At 50.8% G+C, this 19635-nt stretch overlaps 5 protein-coding genes across 5 annotated transcripts; 2 read left to right on the top strand and 3 right to left on the bottom strand.

Moving 5' to 3' along the window:
• Positions 1–17: 17 nt before the first annotated feature.
• TGAM01_v205136 (hypothetical protein) lies at positions 18–799 on the bottom strand (the record flags this gene model as incomplete). The annotated part of the gene is made up of 2 exons (XM_018810478.2): positions 18–499; positions 562–799. 2 exons carry the CDS (start codon positions 797–799, stop codon positions 18–20), a joined length of 720 nt encoding a protein of 239 aa, XP_018656287.2.
• Positions 800–3034: 2235 nt separating this feature from the next.
• TGAM01_v205137 (hypothetical protein) lies at positions 3035–4030 on the bottom strand (the record flags this gene model as incomplete). The annotated part of the gene is made up of 1 exon (XM_018810479.1): positions 3035–4030. The coding sequence occupies one exon, from the start codon at positions 4028–4030 to the stop codon at positions 3035–3037; it is 996 nt and encodes a 331-aa protein (XP_018656288.1).
• Positions 4031–5357: 1327 nt separating this feature from the next.
• On the top strand, positions 5358–7365 carry TGAM01_v205138 (hypothetical protein; the record flags this gene model as incomplete). Its single annotated transcript, XM_018810480.1, has 3 exons — positions 5358–5453; positions 5740–6031; positions 6905–7365. The coding sequence occupies 3 exons, from the start codon at positions 5358–5360 to the stop codon at positions 7363–7365; spliced, it is 849 nt and encodes a 282-aa protein (XP_018656289.1).
• A 6585-nt stretch (positions 7366–13950) lies between these two features.
• TGAM01_v205139 (phosphoadenosine phosphosulfate reductase) lies at positions 13951–15254 on the top strand (the record flags this gene model as incomplete). The annotated part of the gene is made up of 6 exons (XM_018810481.1): positions 13951–14243; positions 14320–14360; positions 14469–14864; positions 14928–14941; positions 15010–15054; positions 15120–15254. 6 exons carry the CDS (start codon positions 13951–13953, stop codon positions 15252–15254), a joined length of 924 nt encoding a protein of 307 aa, XP_018656290.1.
• Positions 15255–17915: 2661 nt separating this feature from the next.
• TGAM01_v205140 (hypothetical protein) lies at positions 17916–19573 on the bottom strand (the record flags this gene model as incomplete). The annotated part of the gene is made up of 2 exons (XM_018810482.1): positions 17916–18393; positions 18462–19573. The coding sequence occupies 2 exons, from the start codon at positions 19571–19573 to the stop codon at positions 17916–17918; spliced, it is 1590 nt and encodes a 529-aa protein (XP_018656291.1).
• Positions 19574–19635: the final 62 nt, after the last annotated feature.

The following is a 19635-nucleotide window of genomic DNA, read 5'->3' on the forward strand; positions in this document are numbered from 1 at the left end:
CTCTCTCTTATCAAATATCAATCCTCATCACCACTCTCATCCGATTCCGAACCATACCCCACGAGTCCCAATCCCCCCGTTGTCTTCTTCTCTTCCCCTTTCTCTTCGTTGTGAGGCTCTTTCTTGTTATCACCATCATTATCACTCTTCCTCACCGTCACAGCCTCCTCCTTCTCACCCCCTTTACTCACAACCTTCTTCTTCACGCCCAACATCTCCCTCTCATGCCTCTTCCTCTTCCTCCCCCCCACAGCCCACTCCTCATCCTCTCCCCCCTTCGGCCCCTCATCCTCATTCGCAGCCGCAGAACCCTCTCCGCCAGTGCTTTTCTGCCTCTCCCGAAAGGCCTTCAACCCCGTCTCCAGCTCCTTCTTCGCCCGCGCCTCATCCGCCTTCTCCTTGGCCCTCACCTCGTCCAAAAAGTCAATCTCGTCATTGTCCAGGGCGCGAAACTGATTCTTCAGCTTGGCCTGCTCTTCAAAAGCTGCCTGCTTAGCCGCTGTAAGAAGCAACTTATTTTAGCGCGGCTCTCATCATCACATCTCTCATCTCAAAACAAACCTTTGTTCGCCTGCAGTATATCATACAAGCTCTGCTGCCCTTCCCCCGCCAAATCCGCCCTCGCCTGCTCCCTCTTCTTCCGATCCTCCTCAAGCTCGTGCTGCACCGCCTCCCACTCGGAATTCTTCTTCATCAGCGGCTCCCGCGCGGCCGCCACCACCGCCTCATGCCCGCTCTCATCCTTGGTAGGCTCGCCGCTGGAAGATATCGTGCCGCCGGAGACGAACCGGCCAGACATTGTAGCTCAAGCGCACTTATAGCTTTCGTTTTCTTTTATTATTTCTCTTCTTATTTTCTTTCTTTTCTTTTCACCTTTCCCCTTTCCTTTCTCCTATCTTCAAATGTCGAATTGTGATGAAATAGCGTGATTGAATCGATATTAGAGAATTGGCTTATGGAACGCTTCGTACGAAAGATGGGCTTAGCCGCCAGGGCTGCAACCAACTCAGTAGATTTCGAGGCCGTATTATAAAGAGTAGTTGGAATTAGGAGCCCTCTGTCGCAAATTAACGAAATGAGTCAATAAAGCAAATCACGAGTTTGATTAGCTACGAGACATGTCGGCAGATACTATATTCACAGGCGGTGAAATCTGATGCAAGTTACAGACCAAAGGGCACCGGCGGAATGTAAGGCGAGGTAAGAAGCTCAACTTCCGATGATCAGCCGGACACTCAATTCTACTCATCCTCCATAGTCGCCAAATCTTTCTTCACAGACAAATTCAATCGGACTTTGATAACGATTAAAAGTAATTGTACAGGCTCAAATTATACAACTGAATTCCAGTCAAAGCTGCTCATCAATTTAATTGTACTATAATCTCACAAGAGGGACGCCGTCAAGAGATCCATAGGAGACGTCACCTTAGGCTAAAGCCCTGCTAATATCTTCACAGCTGTTTCCGTCTCAGGACACACCCACATACACAACTCTCCCATCCATCCAATTGTCCGTCTCCTCGGGGTATGAAAATAAAGCCGCTGCTCATTTGCCGTGTCAGATATATATCTCCTCTCTGTCGCGAAAGCAGAAACGCCTCTCTCATCTGGCTACCGCCCAAGCCTTCACCCCAAAATCACATCTGTCCTCTCCAAGAACACAAGATTCCACAACAGGTATGAAATTGATCATATGAATACAGAGAAACTGTCCGCATTCACGCGAATCGAAAAAATCTCATTAATCGAACAAAAAAAAAACACCCCGTCTTCTCCATCGCGGTAAAACCTTCCCTCTCTACAAATCAATCCATAAAACAAGACGTCTAACATCTCATAGAAAAGAGAAGAGAAGAAAAAGAAAAAAAGAAGAAGGGGGAATAGAACAAGTCAGATGATGTATAGAAGATATTCATCTGACCTCGACGTGAAGCCACCCAAGGCATTACATCAAGTGATGTTTGGCCGCGGAATGCAAAACCGTATATGGTGAAATAATAAAAATGCGCCGAAGAGAAAGAGAAATATATAAACCGGTCCAATCTTCCATTTTACCCGCTGAAGACAATGCATAAAAGCGCCGTCGTAAAACCCGTTTTGCACAGACACCGGTTCCTACCACGAACAAACAAGTATAGTATCATATGTGCTGCTCCCAAAACTTTTTGAAATCTTCATTGCTTTTTGATGCGTCATGAACAATGTCGCTTATAGCCGGCACGGATATTTTGGTGTTTCAACCAACCCATAGTGGGCGCGTTGCCGGCATGGACTTCTGATGACACAGCTCAGACCTTTTTTTGAATTTTTTGTAAAACTTCGGACGCCTGCCAGTGAGCAGTTTTCGGTTGTAGGCAGCGCCTAAGACTGAATTCCAGATCTATCGAGGTACCAATGCAGGGTACCAATACCAGGTCTATACGTGCAGCGCGCGCGCAAACGCAAGAGATTCCATAGAGCATGGTATCAAAACAAAGAGAGAAAAGATTCTTTTTTTGGTAAAAGAGTGGACAATGTTCGCCTTCGGTGCTTGTTGCGAGCTGGCGGTGCCTTCGAAATCGAAATCCATGATGACAGGATTGCTTCTGATGTCGCTAGGACCAAGCTGGCTTTGCAACGATGAACATCTTTGTAGTAGTAATAAAAAAATATAGCCTTGCGCCGAACCAAACCATTATGAACATGTACCGTAAAAAATTTGCCGTTTATAGTTGAAGCCAACCATGACTGCGAATAATGTGTTTGTGTCACGGAGGAGAAAACTCTGGTATCCGACAGTCGCGTCATGGCGACATCATAAAAACAGGCTGAAGAAAAGACGTGCTGAAACTGATCGCGTGTGTAGAAATTCTTTTTTTCATGCCGGGGGTATCTGAAAAACACGCGTCTTCTTATAAAAGAGAAGAAAGCGAAAACTCGTAGCCATTAAAAACTCGAAATCCGCACCTTTTTTTTTCCGGGACCGAATAAGGAAAAGTATGAGCCATCTGAGCTCAATAAGATAAACGAAAAAAGGAAAATCGTTGCAAACGTTAACCCATGACAGGCTGGCCATATCCATGTGACATGAAATAGGAGTTCTGCTTCATGGGCTCGACACATCCCGGGCAACTGCACTCAGCAACGCCATGCTCCCATACACCGTGGTGCTGGTAAGGGTAGTGGGATGCATAAGGCGTCTGGCGGTTGGGATAAAACGTATTTTGAGCCGGAGGCTGGGGGTAGCGGCTGCTGTACTGAGCAGCGGCCTGAGCGAACCACTCATTGTAGCGAGCGTTGCTAGAGGCTGCCGACGTGGCGTACTCGGGAGTACCGTAGCCAGAATCTGGAGGAGTGAGAGGCGCATTCCAAGGGTTGTTCGACCACGAGTCGCGCGAGCGGTAGGTCTGCTGCTGGGTCTTCATAGCCTGGTAGCGTTCGTACTCTGCGATTTGTGCCTGGATGTAGCGCGAATGAGGAGAGCAGCGGTTGCTGTTGTACCTAGCCAAATCGGTATCGATGGCAGGGACCAGCGAAGCCAGACGCTCCCTGTTGGCTTGAGCGGCCTGTCGCTTCTTCATCTGCTGCCACTCACGCCAGTTGTCAAGCCAGGCCTGATAGTCCTTGCTGTGATCAAGGTTGACGTAGAGTCGCCAGCTCATGGCCTGAAGCCAATCATACTCCAGAGTGTTCAGCTCGGAGACGGGGATGCCGCTAACCTCAGACCATGATCGGTTCTGGAAGGTGTTGTCGTCCAAGAATTTGCTGCCAAGGAGAAGCGAAACGGTGAGGAAACGCCAAACCTGACCCTCAGAGGCCTTGTAGGGACCTTGAGTCTTCATGGAGTTGATTCTCTTGGCGAGATAGTTCATTCCAAGAAGAATGGTCGTGCTGGGCAGTCTAGTGGAAGTGAGGATCTGCGACACAAACTTCCGGAAAGGAGAAGTGACGCTGGCGTCGGGGGTAACCACGCGAGTTGCCATCTCGGCGACATACTCAGCCATCATGTCGACCTCATAATCGAGGACGGCACAAACGCCTCCGGGCATGATGACGGTAGTGGAGGAGGTCCGACGAAGATCGAACAGATCTTTGTCGGATTGAAGATTTCTTGTCGGAGACGAAAACAGCACGTGGCAATGCACTGCTGTTTTATGGAGTGGTCTCGGGACAAGAAAGCAGAACGTGCGGATCGGCAAAGCGGCGCGAAAAAGAAATGTGTCGATGGAGCTCTACTGAGACGCAAGAGCCATTTAACGTGGGAAGAGTTGTGTCGTGAAGTGCGACGAAAATGCTGTTGGAAGCGATTTGAAGATAAGAAAACGTGACAAAAGGATATCGTAATGGATCAGTCGGTCAAATAAAAATGGCCGTCCAAGGTTCAGAGATCGCTCAACGTCGAAGTCCAAGTATGGGCGTTAACGCAAGCTGGAAGCGAGACTGAGGGAAAAAGAGAAGGAAAAAAGGATGTAGCGTGATGAAAAAGCTTTTCTGTTTTCAGATGACCTGTTAGCAGAGTGATCTTGTAAATAAAATCATTAAGTTGGGGACATGCGGCACAGTGAAAAGCAGATCATGTACAAGTCATGCCTTGTGGTGTGACGAGAGAGGCGTAAAGTTCAAGGAAGCAATGTTTATTATATTGCAAAGTGCGTTTTGCCACTGGCACAAGAAGAATAAACAAAGCGAAGGAATGACGTCGAATCGTTGATTATGGATGCAATCTTCATTAAAAGCATCGAGGAGTGAATCGATCGACGGATGTAGGAAGGTAAGTGGTTATAAAGATGGAGTGTTGTCAAAACAAATCGCTGGTGTCGCGGCGAGGATTCGCGGGACGTTGGGAAGGAACCATGTTGCAGCAAGATCGGTGATGCAGTCGAAAGTAAAGCAATAAATACTAACCTCTATTCGAGAGGTGTCCTCACAAGAGCTTTTTGTAAAAAAGAAACCCTCCAAAGGATGTGACCGTTGAGCGGAAGTAGACGTGACCGTGTTGATAGCGGCCACTGCAGACAAGCCGTGGGAACACAAAGAAGCTACCTGCACAGCAGCGAGCTGGAGGCAACAAGAGGAGTAGGCTCACGCGAGAAACCTGAATCCAGACGTCGACGAACGATGGCGAGTTCGCGACGAGGCTTGTCGAGAAATCGGCGGATTCGGAATTCGGTGGAGGAGGAAGAGGAGGGAAAAGGGTTGAAGAAAATATGAAAGAAGAGGTTGAGGTGTGGGAGCGCAGAAATGAAGAGCGCGAGCTCTACTAGATGAAGGTTACGGGCGGCACAGCGACAGCAGTTAGGGCATGGGCGGTGGAACAGTACCAGTTGGCAGTCCCCAGCGGTAGTGCAGTGGCAGGTATTGCAGTGGACACCCACCATGCGCCAGGCGCCAAGGTACCTGGGGCTGGCTGGAGCAGCCAACTTTTTTCTCTCACCTGCCAATCCCTCCCAGGTTCTTTACCGCAAGACCGGAGTACGTACTGCAGGTATGGGGTCCTCAAGCACTTGGGCTGGACAGGGGGGCTCTCGGGTACGAGTACTTGGAGCTTCGTACTAAGCTGCTTTTTTTTTCTTTGCCCCGGAGTGGGTGGGGCCGCAACAGTGCCACTGACGGGCCAACTAAAGCCTAGCGGAATGGGGGTCGCAGTGCAGAAGTACCCACGCGCGCGTAGCAGGCTGGCGCGGTACCTCGGCGGCCATCTCCACTGCACACGGTGCTTTGGTGGCGCCTCTGTGGACAATCATGGACAATGTGCTAGCTAAACCAGGGCGCCGCCGTGCGTGCTGATTGGCCCAGGGGCGCAGCGCCTTCCTCGTGCATCAGCGTGCCTCGCCTCCAGGTACATGCAGGCCGTACCGAGTACCTCAGTACTGTCGGCGCATGCAGCCAGAGCACCCCGGCAGCTCGTGTACTCCCACTCCAGGATGGTTGGGAGGCTTGGAAGACTTCGTCTGCGGTGCGGTGCCTCCTGAGGATTTTCCCACAGCGACCTGCGCTGCACGAGGGCGTTAACGCAGTTGCCACCGTGACTGGCTTCTGCCACTGTGGGAGTCAGTAGTGCCTGCCTGGCCGGGACGACTGGAGCTGCTCGCTCAACGCCCACTGCGGGAAAAGTGGCACGATGTTTTTTTTAGAAAAGAATTTTTTTTTTTTTTTTCTTTCTACAGTACTAAAGTTTTGACGTTGTCAATCTTTTTCTGCCCCTTTCCACGACCAAGGCTAGAATAAGCAGCCCCATCTGAAGCCAGACTGGGCGTGACGCTTTAGAACAGCAGACGAAATCCGCTGTTGATGTCCTATGGTGAGGCAAAAAAGGAACAAGAAACCCGACACCTACCGCTTGCTCCGTCCATATACGCGCACGTCCGTGCCAGCGCGAGCACGAGTACGGAGTCGATGACTACAATTTGCAGATGCTCGGAATGACGACTCACATGCAGGCATCTTTCGCGGCGGCTTGCTGCCCACCACTGGACTGGTCGTCTGATGGGATGTGACGCAAGGCCAAAGGCGAAGGGGTGGCCGGCCCAGGCGTGCGTCCAGCACAGTCTCCAGCTTTTGGCTCCGGCAGGCCGTCGTCACTGGCACTGCACATTCTTGTCAAAAGGGAATCGCGTCGCAGTCGCTGGATCCGCCAGCCCGCCAATCCGCCCAATCCCTGGCGCCAGCACGGGGCCATGCCCGTTCTCGAACGAGGTATATCTGCGAGTCACGGAGCGAACCCGGTTAGGCGCGATGGGGCCTCTGCTTTTATCCTCGAGCCATCTTGTCTGTGCTTGTGCCTTGTCGACAACTCTCTTGGCCGGAGCAGCATTTGTAATGGCGCCAGCAATGGGCCGTGGACTTGGAAAAGGTCCTGAGACCCTGCCTGCATGATCCGGTGTGAATCGGTGGCGCCTGTGTCTTGGACGCTCGCTGCTCAGGCTCTCGTGGCGGCACTGTGTCTTGGAGCCCTGATCGACAAGCCCTCGCACGCTGGACGGAGCTGTCGGATCCTTGGGCGGCCCGAACAATTACACTTGAACGCATTTTCCGCAGCCCATTTCGTGCAGATGTTGCTGTTTGCAAATACGAGGGCGCTCTGTGGTCCACAGCCAGAGGGCAGAGCAGACAGGGCAAGGACGGGCCCAGCAGAGAGCTCAGCGCTGCTGACCTTCTACTCATAGCATCGACCGAGGCCGAGGCCATCGATGCCATGACCGTTACCACCGAGAACTACGCTGTGGGAGATGCGAGTATGGGACGGAGTGCTTTCTCCCAGTCATCAATCGCCTCTGGGTTTTGGGGGTTCCCTGCCACACCTTTCCACCTTTGCTGCTTCGTACAAAGTACCTGCTTGAACTTTCGACAGACTGACCTGCTTGTTCCTAATCCCTCCATCTAAATCAGCATGCATGGACAGGGGACTGTGCAGATGCGTGCGTGCTAAGCTGTGTAAGTGTCCAAGCAGCGCTACTTGTAGCGCGCACAAGGTACAATCGGTGCACGCTTTCGAGTACCCTACTCCATCGCAATGCTAGCAGAAGCCATCAAGCCTTCCAATTTTTTTCTGAAGAAAAAAAATTATCCGCTACGGCTTGGGCGATGGAGAATGCGGAGAGAAATCCCTCACTCCAGTCCTCCGCCTTCGCGCTTCGGTTCAACCGCCCAGGGCAGCTTTTCTCAGTCCAGAGGTACAGATTGACTTCCATTACAGGTACTCGGACTACACTCCAAAGTCTTCACAGCAAAAAAAAAAAAAAAAAAAAAAAAACAAGTGCTTCGAAGTGGTGGGCCTTCTGCAGCAACCAGGCCAGTCACAAGTCATGATCTCTGCCTGCATCGCCATCCATTCAATCACAGCCCAATTGCACATTGCACGCCGTGCATGCTGCGACTCAACTGGACAGCTTCTCTTCCGTGGTGGAAAGGTACATAGATGTTGTTGAATTTTGAGGCGGCCGCGCGACTCGCGCCTGAGTGCCCCAGCTTTCACGGCCGACCGCCGGAGCAAGCGAAGGAAAATCTCGGCCGGCTAATTCTGAATCTCTCTCGACACCAGCATACCCGACCCTGGATCCAAATGTCTAGTAGAGCTTCGGTCACTAGTCCGCTAGCACGCATGCATGTGCGACCCTGTAAGAAGAAGAAAGAAGAAGCGATTCTTCAGGACACATGACGACAAGCCAGCCCACCATACCATCCGGTATGAGCCACCTCCAGCAACCAATTGCTCTTGTAAGAGGCTAGGTGGTGGCAGCATCATTATTCAGCCCGCAAAGTCCGCGAGCCATGACCCCGGAGCATCGTGCACTACACAGGTAGCCATACCTACTCAGTATCACAATGAGTTTCCCTAACGGCTCAATGGGCCAGAGCAAGGGAAGAGACGTGGACAGTGTGCCGGAGGAGTGGCTGCAGAACATGGTCCGCAACAGCCGATTGCCGTACAAGCTACGGTAACTGGGTCTTCCGACACCATGTACCTACACAACTACAGTACTGCAATACTTTCGAAGCGCAAAGCACGGTATTCCAGGAAATGAAACGCGGTCAAGGGGTTGCAAGTCCAGGCCCGACCAGCCTGTAGCACCACGTTATGAGTTCTGATGGAACACGCCAAAGAAACCCAGACCCGTGGTTAATTTTCTTTTCAGGGACGGGCACCAACCATTGAGATTACTCCAATTTTAGATGGGTTCCACGGCTTGTCTCCGTTTAGCTAACCATTGCTAGTCTTACGGAGCACTACTGCTAGCAACCACATCGAACTGCTACTTGTACTAGCAGTAGTGCTTGGGTTGTTAGCACTGCTCTGTCTATCACAACTCCTACACGTACAAGTACTACGCCGTGCTGCTGCTATTATTACGACGGGTAGCCTGTGGCTAGTGTAAGTCAGTGCGTGCTGGGCGGAGGGAGGAATCGCAAATGCGCTGACCAGACAGCGTCTCAGAATCAGCTAGCATTTGGGCCGAGGGAAGATCTGCTACTTGGCCTGGGCTGACATCAACAGAGCGTGGTCAGCGTGTTCGTTTTCAGTCTCGTCGTTACCACGCCAGCCGAGCGATAAGAATAGGAGATCATGTGAAAAGCAGGGAGAGCAGAGCATTGGCTACTTTGGCCCAGACCCCTGTGCCGGCACGCTTGGAAATGAGGGTGAAATTTCGATAAGTCAGTCTAGTTTCAGCCTTCCGGTGCCTCTTACCTAGACGCCTCTGTTTTTTTTTTCCCTCCCCTCTCAGATTTTTTCTCGCTCTTTGTGTGGGCAGTTGATCCAGAATCGCAGGCCAGACGCCAATCAGCGTGGTAGGATTGGCGATTGAACATGTTGGGGAGCTAAAACCAGGCCTCTTGAAATGCTACTAAGCAGAGGAGCCGGTTTGGACCTGGCGGTCAGGATGTTACACTGACGCCCTGGGGTTTCGACTAGCGACTGGTAACACTCTTGCAGCCTTGTATGTACCTGCCTCGATCTACGAAATGTCGGTCTTTGTTTTGGGTTGTCGCGGTTCTGCAGCGCTGCTGACCATTGAGCATTGGGATGCATGAGTTGAGGCTGGTCATCTCCCGCATACTCGTACAGCTATGTAGTTGGCTGTATACACCAGGTACGCATGCAGATCAGCCTGCTGTGCTTTGTACGGACTTGGGAAGTGCCTAGGCATTGCAGGTGTACATGCTGTACTTGTACATGCCATACAACTACGGCATCTCCATCGAGTCCAAGATTGGATAGCGATGCCACCGCGGGGATGCCACCGTGGACATGCTACTGGCACAGACGAAGAGGGGAGCATGAGGAGGCTGCCCAACCTGCTTTTCTTCCATTCCCGCGCCATGCACGAGTCTGGCATGCCAGCAGATGGTTGGGCATAAAAAAGGGTCTGCACATCATCAGACGCCCTGCCAATCTGCCTGGACGGTTCGTGCCAAAGTGCCAGCCCAGGTGGACCTGCTGCGCGCGCATATGTACCTCCCTGGACACATTGTCCATTCTGGCACATCCAAGACTCGCTGTACATTGGCTGTACAGCTAATGTGAGTACATCGATCAATTGTCTGGATGCTACGTCTCCAACCACGCTTGTACACAGAGAAACCAGCAGGGATGGGCTCTGGGAAGTCCGGCTAGGGGGGAAGGCAACCACCAAGCCTATTTCGAGATTAATGACGACGGCGATCATTCCCCCATGCGCCAACCCTCAGCCTCAGCTCCAGGGTCCCTTTTTATTTTCCCTTCCTAAAAATACCCGGTAATAGCCCGCGTATGCGGTCTTCTCCCTTGATCACGCGTTACACGGTTGGCTACTATTGTTAGGTAACAACAACAGCATGATTTTGCTACTTTCCCAGCCCTTCTCTGCTGACTGGTGAGTGGGAGCCTTGGACCCTGAAGAGTCTAATTTCCTTTCTTGTCTGCCTGGCCACTGAGCTTAGCTCACGCGGAGGCTGGGTGATGACTGGTGAAGCTCTAAATCGTTTGGTTTTTGAAAGAATCAAGCTTTCCACTGCGATCATCCTGTCGACACAGTGGTGCGTTCGTATGCACAAGCGTGGTGGTAGGTTGCGCTGCTACGTAATTCTTTCTCGGAAATGCCTTGGAAGGGAATGTTTCGGAACAATGATCATCCATCAAGCATCACCAGGTTATACCTACATGAGCTCTGCTTACCCTGTATTACACCGAGCAGGTGTCTACGAGTCCGTCGTGATCCATTGGTGCCTACATTATTCCGCATCTGCTCGACTGACTTGCATTTCTCGGAGCTGTATGGTGCACGTATGTAAGGCTACGTCGTTGAAGTGGCGATCGTGAACATCGGGCCAAGGACACGGTACTTCCAGGCCTGCAGATCCGGGTATCTTGTAAGTCTACCTTTGACGACGGGGAAGTAAGGATAGCGTCTCAACTCTGGGCGCGTGGAGAGGCCCATGGACATTGCCACCGATGTGTCAGCCGGGTAAATCTCGATTAGGCCTGGCCCGGATATCAACGTAATGTGCAAGTACTAGCAGCGGCCAAGTCAGTCCAGCTCAGTCACACTTACACGAGATGATCAAGACGAAGATCATTAGGCAGGGTCAGCCTGAGTCACCCAAGAATCACGAACGCCACGATCAGCAGCCATTTCCATGTTCAAGAAGTTTCTACGGTTGAAACAGGCCAGCCCAGATTCTTGCCGGCCCATCGGTTCTCCAGGTTTCCAAGTCCCGCAACGGATTTTCCTCCCTCCTTCCGCTTCGGCGCGGCCATGCTCTGCACGACGAAAAAAGCTGCTGCTCCTACGTCGGTGGCCAATAGTTGGCCTCTGCCAGCCCGTGATTGGAGGCGCTGCCCGGATATGCCTGCACGCTACCAAGCTTGATCCCGTTTGTATGATGGCTGATGGCGCTGGGCTTACAAGCGTGGAATGGGCTTGGCTTATAGGATGTTGTAGCCTGGACCTGTGGGAAATCTGGGCCGGTTACGCCTCCTTTGCGTCTCTCCTCCCCTCCTCTTCTTTTTGGTTCTTGCGGAAGTGTTACCCGCCGAAGCAGCCGATCTGCCTGGTCCAAGAATGTGGTGAGCGATGCGACTAAGCAGCAGATGGCTTCGTACACCACCTCAATCACACACACAAACTCTTGAAGCGCAGAGAGGGGGAAATATGCGTGAGCGAACTTTGTACCCTTTTTCGCCTTCTCTCTTTCGTATTGCTACTGCTGCTTTCCAGGTGGGTACTGGGCGGTGGAAAGGGAGCACTACTTGTACATTTTTCTTGTCTTGCAAAAACAGGTTGTTTCTTGGAGAGGGAGGGGGAGGGGTAATAAAGCGGGTAAAGCTACCTACCTACTCCGTCGAGCTCGGCGATTTGTTACGAGATGTAAACAGTCTTTGGTTTCCATACAAGTAAGTTGTTTTTTCCATGCAGGTGCTCATATGGGTGCTCATGTAGGTACGATTTATCCAAAGATGGCTGCTACTGCTACTGCTACTGCTACTGCTGCAAGGGGACGACGAGGCAGCTATATAGGCAGATATAGCGGGATGAAGTCTGTAAACTGGTGCCTTTCTTGCATGACAAGCACAGCAGAGCATAGCAGAGCAGAGGGACACTGCCGGAAACCGAGAGAACCTCGGTCCTCCCCCCTAGCTGCCCACACGGCCTTGTGCCGCCTCATGAAACATGCATCCCTAGAAAGAACAAATGAAGAATGCAAAGAGAGAAAAGCGGACATGGTTTCCCTCGTCAGCGCGTGGGGGCTTAGACCACGGCACTGGAGAGAAGCCTCCCGATGATACGCTGTGCATGTATGTATGTACGAGTAAGAAAAGAAGAGAAGAGAAAGAGGGGCTGCGTGATTTCCTGCGACAAAGTGAAGCAAGCAAGCTATCTGTTCGTCAGGTCAGACTCGGCCGAAGCTTTTTTTGTGGAGTATCACTTTTTTTTTATATTTATAATTATATTTTCTTCTCCTGAGTGGTGGTCTGCAAGCCCCTCCGCAGGCTGCCATTGATGGCTGAAAACGGCTCCCGTGACTTTTGCGCGGTACTATTGCCGGGTATATGTTGGCTGGCGCACCGTTAGGCTTTCTCGGCCAGCTACATTTTCTTTCTTGAACCTTGAAGAAAGAGAAACAATACCTAGGCCTACAGTAAGTAGAAGAAGAGGAAGAAAAGATTGGCGACGGGACAGATTGGATGTTGCTTCAAATTCATTGTCGCTAAGCGCGGATGATGCTGCATGACGCAGAATGTAGTGAGGTAACCGGGTGCCTACTGCAAACGGAATCGATACGTATAAAGTAAGGTAAAACGGTCGCCTGAGAGTTTTGTTCCTCATACGTTCCCATCAACGCGTGGGATTTTGACTTCTGATGCTGTTGGGCTTTGCATGTACGGAGAAGTATGTTCAGCGGATAGGCTGGTATCAAGACGCTGGTTGGTCGAGAAAAGATGCATCTCGGGTAGAGAAGAGTGTATGCGGCATGCAGCATGTGAGCTGGGAAAATACATGCTCTCTTGTCTGAAACCTATTCTTTGGTTGGCCTCTAGCCGTGTTGATATCATGACAGAGATGCTCTTCTCCTTGCTTTGCTATTGAGCTTCCAAAGCCAAGGCTGGATGCGTCTCAGCTTAAGATGCGGCCCCGCAAGCAGGTCCGAGCACGGTAAGATACCAATATATTGTTCTGTAATCGACATTGGGAGTTTGATAAGTGTGTTAAATGTGTCTTTTTTTTCTTCTCTTCTGTAGAAGGATTTATAGTAGCGCGGGGATTTCTGTGAGAAGGATTTGACGTCTTTGAATCCTGTAAGCGCTCGGAGCCATTGATACTTGCATCCAGAGATCCTGCGGCGGGCCGCGTTCGATCGATAGGCCTATAACGCCGGATGTAAAGTTGGTTGCATTGTATTTTGTGTAACATGATGGAGCTCACCTCGGCTCGAGCACGCAGAGCATTGTTGGCTTTGTTCGAGGGCTGAAATAGAAGCCAGTGGAAGCGACAAAATTTGGTTCCAAACTGTGGTGGTATTCTCATGGTACAAAAACTTATCAAGGGTCTAGCGTTTTCATTCTGGGGCTGTAATCACATGGGAATGTGTCTGTAGCCTTGCTGAATGCTCCTGTTGATGTTGATGAAAAAGGAAGCGCACAGCGAATATTGCGAGAAGAGGAGATCCAATTAGGAATGACTTTAATGCTTTCACCGGAAGCCGTTGTAATTGGTTATCTTGTTCATATACGCGGTTTGCACAGCGCAAGGGTTGGGCTGAAAGTCAGAAAGCTCGGGCAATCTGCGCTGCCGGTCGGTGGCTGCTCGGCATCAGAACCTGATGCTGACATACATCTTGGAGCCGCGCCGGCACACCGCTGGGCCACTAAGCAGCCGGGCACCCCAGATGCTATAACTGCGACCTCTCTGTGCATCAAATACCGGCCGTCAACCAGCATGCCCGCGTGTTGTTGCTGTCCTTCGTTGTAAATCTGCCTGCGACCCCGACAATGATATCCGTCCACAAGCCGCGAATGCACGCTGTCCCCGTCCATCCCATCACGGCCGCTGCTGTCACTGCAGCCGCGGCTCCAGTCCCAGCAATGGCCGCCATCGCCATGGCCAACGGCCACGGCGCCGCACAGAACCCGCCCTACGGCTCGCTGTACGATGCGTGTGTTGCCATGAGAGACAAGGTCGATGCCTTTCTTGCAGAGGAGATGACTGCGCCGCTGCTGCGACGGGCGCAGGAGCAGGTGCGCATCTCGGTCCAGGTGGTGGACGAGGCGCTGGAGAGATATCGGTGGGTTTTGCTGCCCTGTGCCTAGCATCTGTGTCGGGATGCTTGTGGAAGGGCCAGTACTGATGCGCGACTACAGGCCGGAAGAGATCTCCATCTCGTATAATGGCGGCAAGGACTGTACGTTTTGAATTCCCGATGACGAGGCCTTGCGCTTCCCGAGGCCAAGCTGCACTGTGCGGCGGCTGGCATTTGATATCTGGTCAACGCTGCTAACCACCACAACAGGCCTCGTGATGCTCATCGTGCTCCTTGCATGCTACGCGCGACGATACTCGCCTCCCAAGTCAATGGCCGGCGTCAACCTGCAGAACGGAGCGACCAGTCTGCCGCCTTTCCCCGAGACGCTGCACTCGGTCTACATCGTATCCGCGGATCCCTTTGCCGAGGTTGATGATTTCGTTGAGAAGAGCAGCGCCATGTACCACCTAGACGTTGCGCGGTTTACGCTACCGATGAAGACGGGCCTGGAGGTTTTCAAGGCGCAGAATCCCAGCGTTCGGGCCATTTTCGTGGGAACCCGGCGGACGGATCCGCATGGAGAGAAGTTGAAGCATTTCGACCCGACGGATGCGGGGTGGCCCGACTTTATGAGAATCCATCCTGTGATTGATTGGCATTATAGTGAGTGCTGGCATTCAATGTACGCAAGATCAGGAGAATATGCTAACGGTGTTTTGTCAATAGCTGAGATTTGGGCTGTAAGTCACTTTACATGAGGATGGGATAGACAAGATGGGTGAAGAATTGGGAGCTAACTGTGAATTAGTTTACCCGGTATTTGGATATTCCTTATTGCTGTCTATACGATCAAGTATGTTGGATATGACTTCCTTTCTGTTTATGCTGGAGCTCATGGGAGACTGACGAGTTTAAAAGGGATACACGAGTCTTGGCGGGAGACGCGATACTCTGCCAAACCCAAAATTAAAGAAACAAGGAGACGAGCAAGACTTTCGACCGGCATACGAACTAATAGAAGACGACGAAGAGAGACTTGGTCGATATAAATAGTACACAGGCCGTGCAGATACAATGGCCATATATTTGATTGCTACCTGTGGGAACAGGGACGCATCTGCTCCTCCTTTGGTCTTGCAATGCCTTAGTTGGCCTATTGAACATATCACAAAAAAATATAACGACAAGGAGCAGACAACAAGATGGGAAAGCAATTTCACACGAGAAATAGATTCATGGGGCACTTGGTGTTTTGGCGTTGATGGGATACAGCTAGTGTCCTGTCAAGTTGGATTTTCTATTGTTTTTAAAGATTTACTCTCAGCATATATCTGAGTTTTGGTTTACAGCTATCGGTAGCTAGCTTAGAATGATTTCTACTCTTCTTTTTCTTTTCTTTTCACTCATTATTTCAGGCACAGGAACGTGGGTGCATGAGTGAATGGACACAAATGGATAATGATAGATGACATTGACACTTCCCGTCTCCTTCTTCGTTCTTTGGGTATTAATAATACTACAATGCTGGTGCCTGCAGATAAGCACATATTGTAACGTGAGTGGAGAGAGAGAGAGAGAGGTCATTTTTGACATGGGACCTTGCAGATTCGATTTGATTCGGGTTGATTGGCCAACGGCCTGAAAGGGGAAGTTGTTCGCCCCGATCATGCCAGGCAGAAGTGTGATGATATACGGGAGAGGGTGAAAGTTACAGACTCGGTTAATATGGATGGCAGCTTGCGTGGCGTGATGCGTACCTCGTCGATTTGCCTAGATGACTGGATACGCTCCGACTTCCTGGATGTCCTTGGCCTGTGGGTGATTCAATCATCGCTTCATAGATAATTTGTGGTATGGATGACGGCTTTTTTAAGAAGTTGAGAGACTCTAAGCAGGCGAATATTGCGAATAGCTACTTTTATAGCCTATGCACATGTCCATTCAATACGCTGCATTCTAACTTGTTTGTACCGTGTAATCTTTACTCAGGCGTTGTTCTATGGAAGGGTTATATGCTGGTACTCCAATTGCACCTCGTATTGTTTATTTCCCACATGGTTTGCATTCGGTCATTTAATGCCCCGAATTCTTTTTGTGCTTTGTATTCTCAACACCTGCTGCGTAGATTTCTTTTTAAATGTCTTTTTAAATTTGCCATTCTATTCTAGTATGTGTAAAATCTAACGAGGTACACGCCGAAGCCGACTTTTGCCGCCAGTTGTTCCTTCACGTTGTATCCAAACAGTCACCAGCATCTCCCACCTACCCAGAATGGATGGCATCCATGATTTTTCGTCCCCTAAATTCGGCATTATGCGAGCAACGACCGAAGAGGGGGTCCTTCCTTCCCTCTTTGACAAAAAATCTAGACTCTTCTTTATGACGTCTCTCTGCATCAACCCGTGCATTTTGCAGCGGGCGGGTTCTACGGAACGCCGTTTTGTTGTGAACCCTTGCATGAAGAGGGCATTTCATTTTTGCCTTTTAGCAAGAAGTGCCTACCTGCAGAATCGAAAGCTAACGGCGTGTTAATACCCTGGTTCGAAATGCCCGCTGCATGCAAACTAACGCACATGGAGTATGTAAGGGATATTGGTTCTTTTACGGAGTACTGCTACTGTAATAAACTACTACCTACTAGTATTACGACTAGCAGCACCACTATCGAGTTTGTCGATGCGTGTGATGTGCAGGCCGAAAACGCTTGCATATGAGCTTATGCATGCAGGAGACTAATTAATCCCGCAGAAAAAAAAAAAGGAAAGAAAAACAGTTCATGTTGAGAGCTGCCGTTGCGGGGGAGGGGAAAAAGAAGACGACAAGGGTCGAAACAAAGAGGAGGGACGCAAAAAGAAGAGGGGGATGGAGAAAAAGAAGGAGACGTTATTATGATCTAGAGAAGAGAGGGAACATTGCCAGGGGAGCTGCCTAGATGTCACATAGTAGTACTCGATGTCTTGCTCTGTGGTAAGAACCCGTGATGCTCCCACTGACAGGCTCCATTGTCTGGTTTGATCTGGTTTGATGTAGCTTATTGCTGTATAAATCACCAATCTGAGTGAAGAGGCCTCTTCGTTTGGCAATCACAAAGGTTACGGAAAATCTCTCTCAAAACACGCAATACCTTGAGTTATCTAGCACTCTAGTTATATTATCAGGCACTCTAGCTGCCAATAGAATAGGGTAGGCTACTACTACTGCCCCTACTGCTCCTACTGCTGCTACTTCAAAGTCAATATAACAACTACCCTTACATCTATATGTAGACTGGCTGGCTTGTTGGGCTACACTTGGGGTGCTAGATAATAGAACTGAAACCTGCAGAGTTGAGAAGATAGATGCCTGGCCAGACAAGTCAACAATATCTATCTATCTTAATTATGCCCATCTAGCTACACCGGCCGCATGCTTGGACGGTAGCTGCACAAGTTTCATCATCGTCTGCATTGAGACTACATACCCAGTCCCTAAATCTGCTTCGTCACTTAAACCATAGCTCAGATGAGATATCCTACGGCGAGCGAAAGTTCGTCGCCTGCTTTCTTCATACTCCCAACGCCATCTTTGCATCCGGCCATCTTTTCCGTCCTCATTAATAGTTACAGAAAAAAAAAAAAAGTCAGGGGTAAAAGAAAAAGAAAAAAAAAGAAAAAAAGGGCCGTTGTTAAATTTCAATTGCGCATGTCATAACCCTCCATTAGTCCATCTCTAACCTCACCCCGTCAAGTTATACGGAACGATAGCCTTGTCGATAATCGGGTCCTTCCGTGACATGTGCGTAGCTTCCAGTCCCCATCGTGATCTCCAGTCCATATTCTTTCGTACCGCCTTGTCAAATGCCTCTCGGCATTCTGCTGGCAGTAAATCTTTGATCTCGTCTGACACAGCGCCCAGCCCGTTAAACTGCGCAACGAAATCTGCTGGATCAGACTTCTCGACTGCAGCCGGAGCTCCGCCTGCCGCTGGCGTCTCAAAGTAAGTGTCGATGACTGCAAAGTTTCTGGCCATCTTCAGGGGCACTGGTGGGAACACGAGATCGGCCTTGGTGGCTGCTTGGTCTTCGGGCGAAATTTGCTCGATACGCGCAACTGTCGGCTGCATGGAGGCTGGATACTGCATGGTGTTTGTATGAATGTCGTAAACACCGGCGTTGTTTAGCTTTCTGATGGCGTTGATGCCCGCGTTGAATGCACTGGAATCATGGTTAGTAAAAATTTTTTTTTTGTCCCATATAACTGTCATTTTCCAGTTCACACATACCTTGCTTCTCGTGCATGCTCCAGCATCCAGTTTGTGTCATTGACGTTTACCTTGCGCTTCTTCGACTCAACCTTGCCACTGGGCACCGGTATAGAAGGCGTATTGGTGTGATATACTGCGCTGGCACCGTGCCACGCAACATACTGGTTCTTGTTATATGGCTCTCCCGGCACAAAGTGATCGTCTGGGTCGGCGAGCTGGCCTTCAACCGCCCCCTCCTCGCGAGCCAGGGTGACGGCGTAGTCGTCGACAATGCGCTTTCCACCCACAACAATCCGGGCGCCGAACTCCCTAAACACCGACCGGGCCGTGACAATTCCTATTGAACGGCCCTTGTACGAGTGGGGGATAATCTCTCGCTCAATCATGTCGCGCTTCTCGTCGTCGTCCACGATAATCTTGTACAGCTTGCGGTGCTTCGTGAAGAAGAGGTAGCTGTCCCTGAAACCAACGCATCGCGCGGGCTCTGTAGACAACATGTAGAGTCGGTTGCCTCGACCGAGCACCTTGAATGTTCGGCAGCGGTAGTCTCGTCCATCCAGCAGATTGCCCAGCTTATCAACCTTGGTCTCGCCCACTGGATCCTCGGGGAGGACGCATTCGTCGTCAACAATGTCGGCTACCGTGCCCTCAGCATCAATCACCTGCTCGGCCTTTGGCGCCGCAGGGCCTCCCTTGCGCCCGCCTCGTCCTCTCCATCCTCCGCGACCTCTCCGACGCGGCGTATCGGCCTCTTCCTTTGTGACAGTCACCATGTTATCCCAGTCGGGTGGTCGATTCTTAGGAGGGCGTCCCAATCGTTTTCGGCGAATTACAGGCTCTGGAGGCGGCGTTGGCTCCTTTGCAGAAGCTTCTGATTCATCGTCATCGTCGCCCTCATCGTCCTTGTCTGCAACCTCTGCGTCATCGTCGCCGGATTCTTCCTCCGCCGCCTCGTTCTCCTCGACATCCTCGTCCTTCTCGTCTGCAGAAGCATTGGTGCGGACATCTGGCATAGGCTCGTCTTCGAGATCGGCATAGCCCTTGGGCGTGCTCCCTTTACGCGCAGAATTGCGAATTAGCTTCAGTCGAATGGGCGGCTGTTCCCCCATGTTTTTCCTCCTTGAACCCATGATGACAAGAAAAAGTCTAGCTGCGCTGCAGCAAAAAGGGAAAAAGAAGAGAAAGAGAACAG

The sequence above is a fragment of the Trichoderma gamsii genome (assembly GCF_001481775.2).
Source record: "Trichoderma gamsii strain T6085 chromosome Unknown Scaffold_15.2, whole genome shotgun sequence".
Lineage (NCBI taxonomy): Eukaryota > Fungi > Ascomycota > Sordariomycetes > Hypocreales > Hypocreaceae > Trichoderma > Trichoderma gamsii.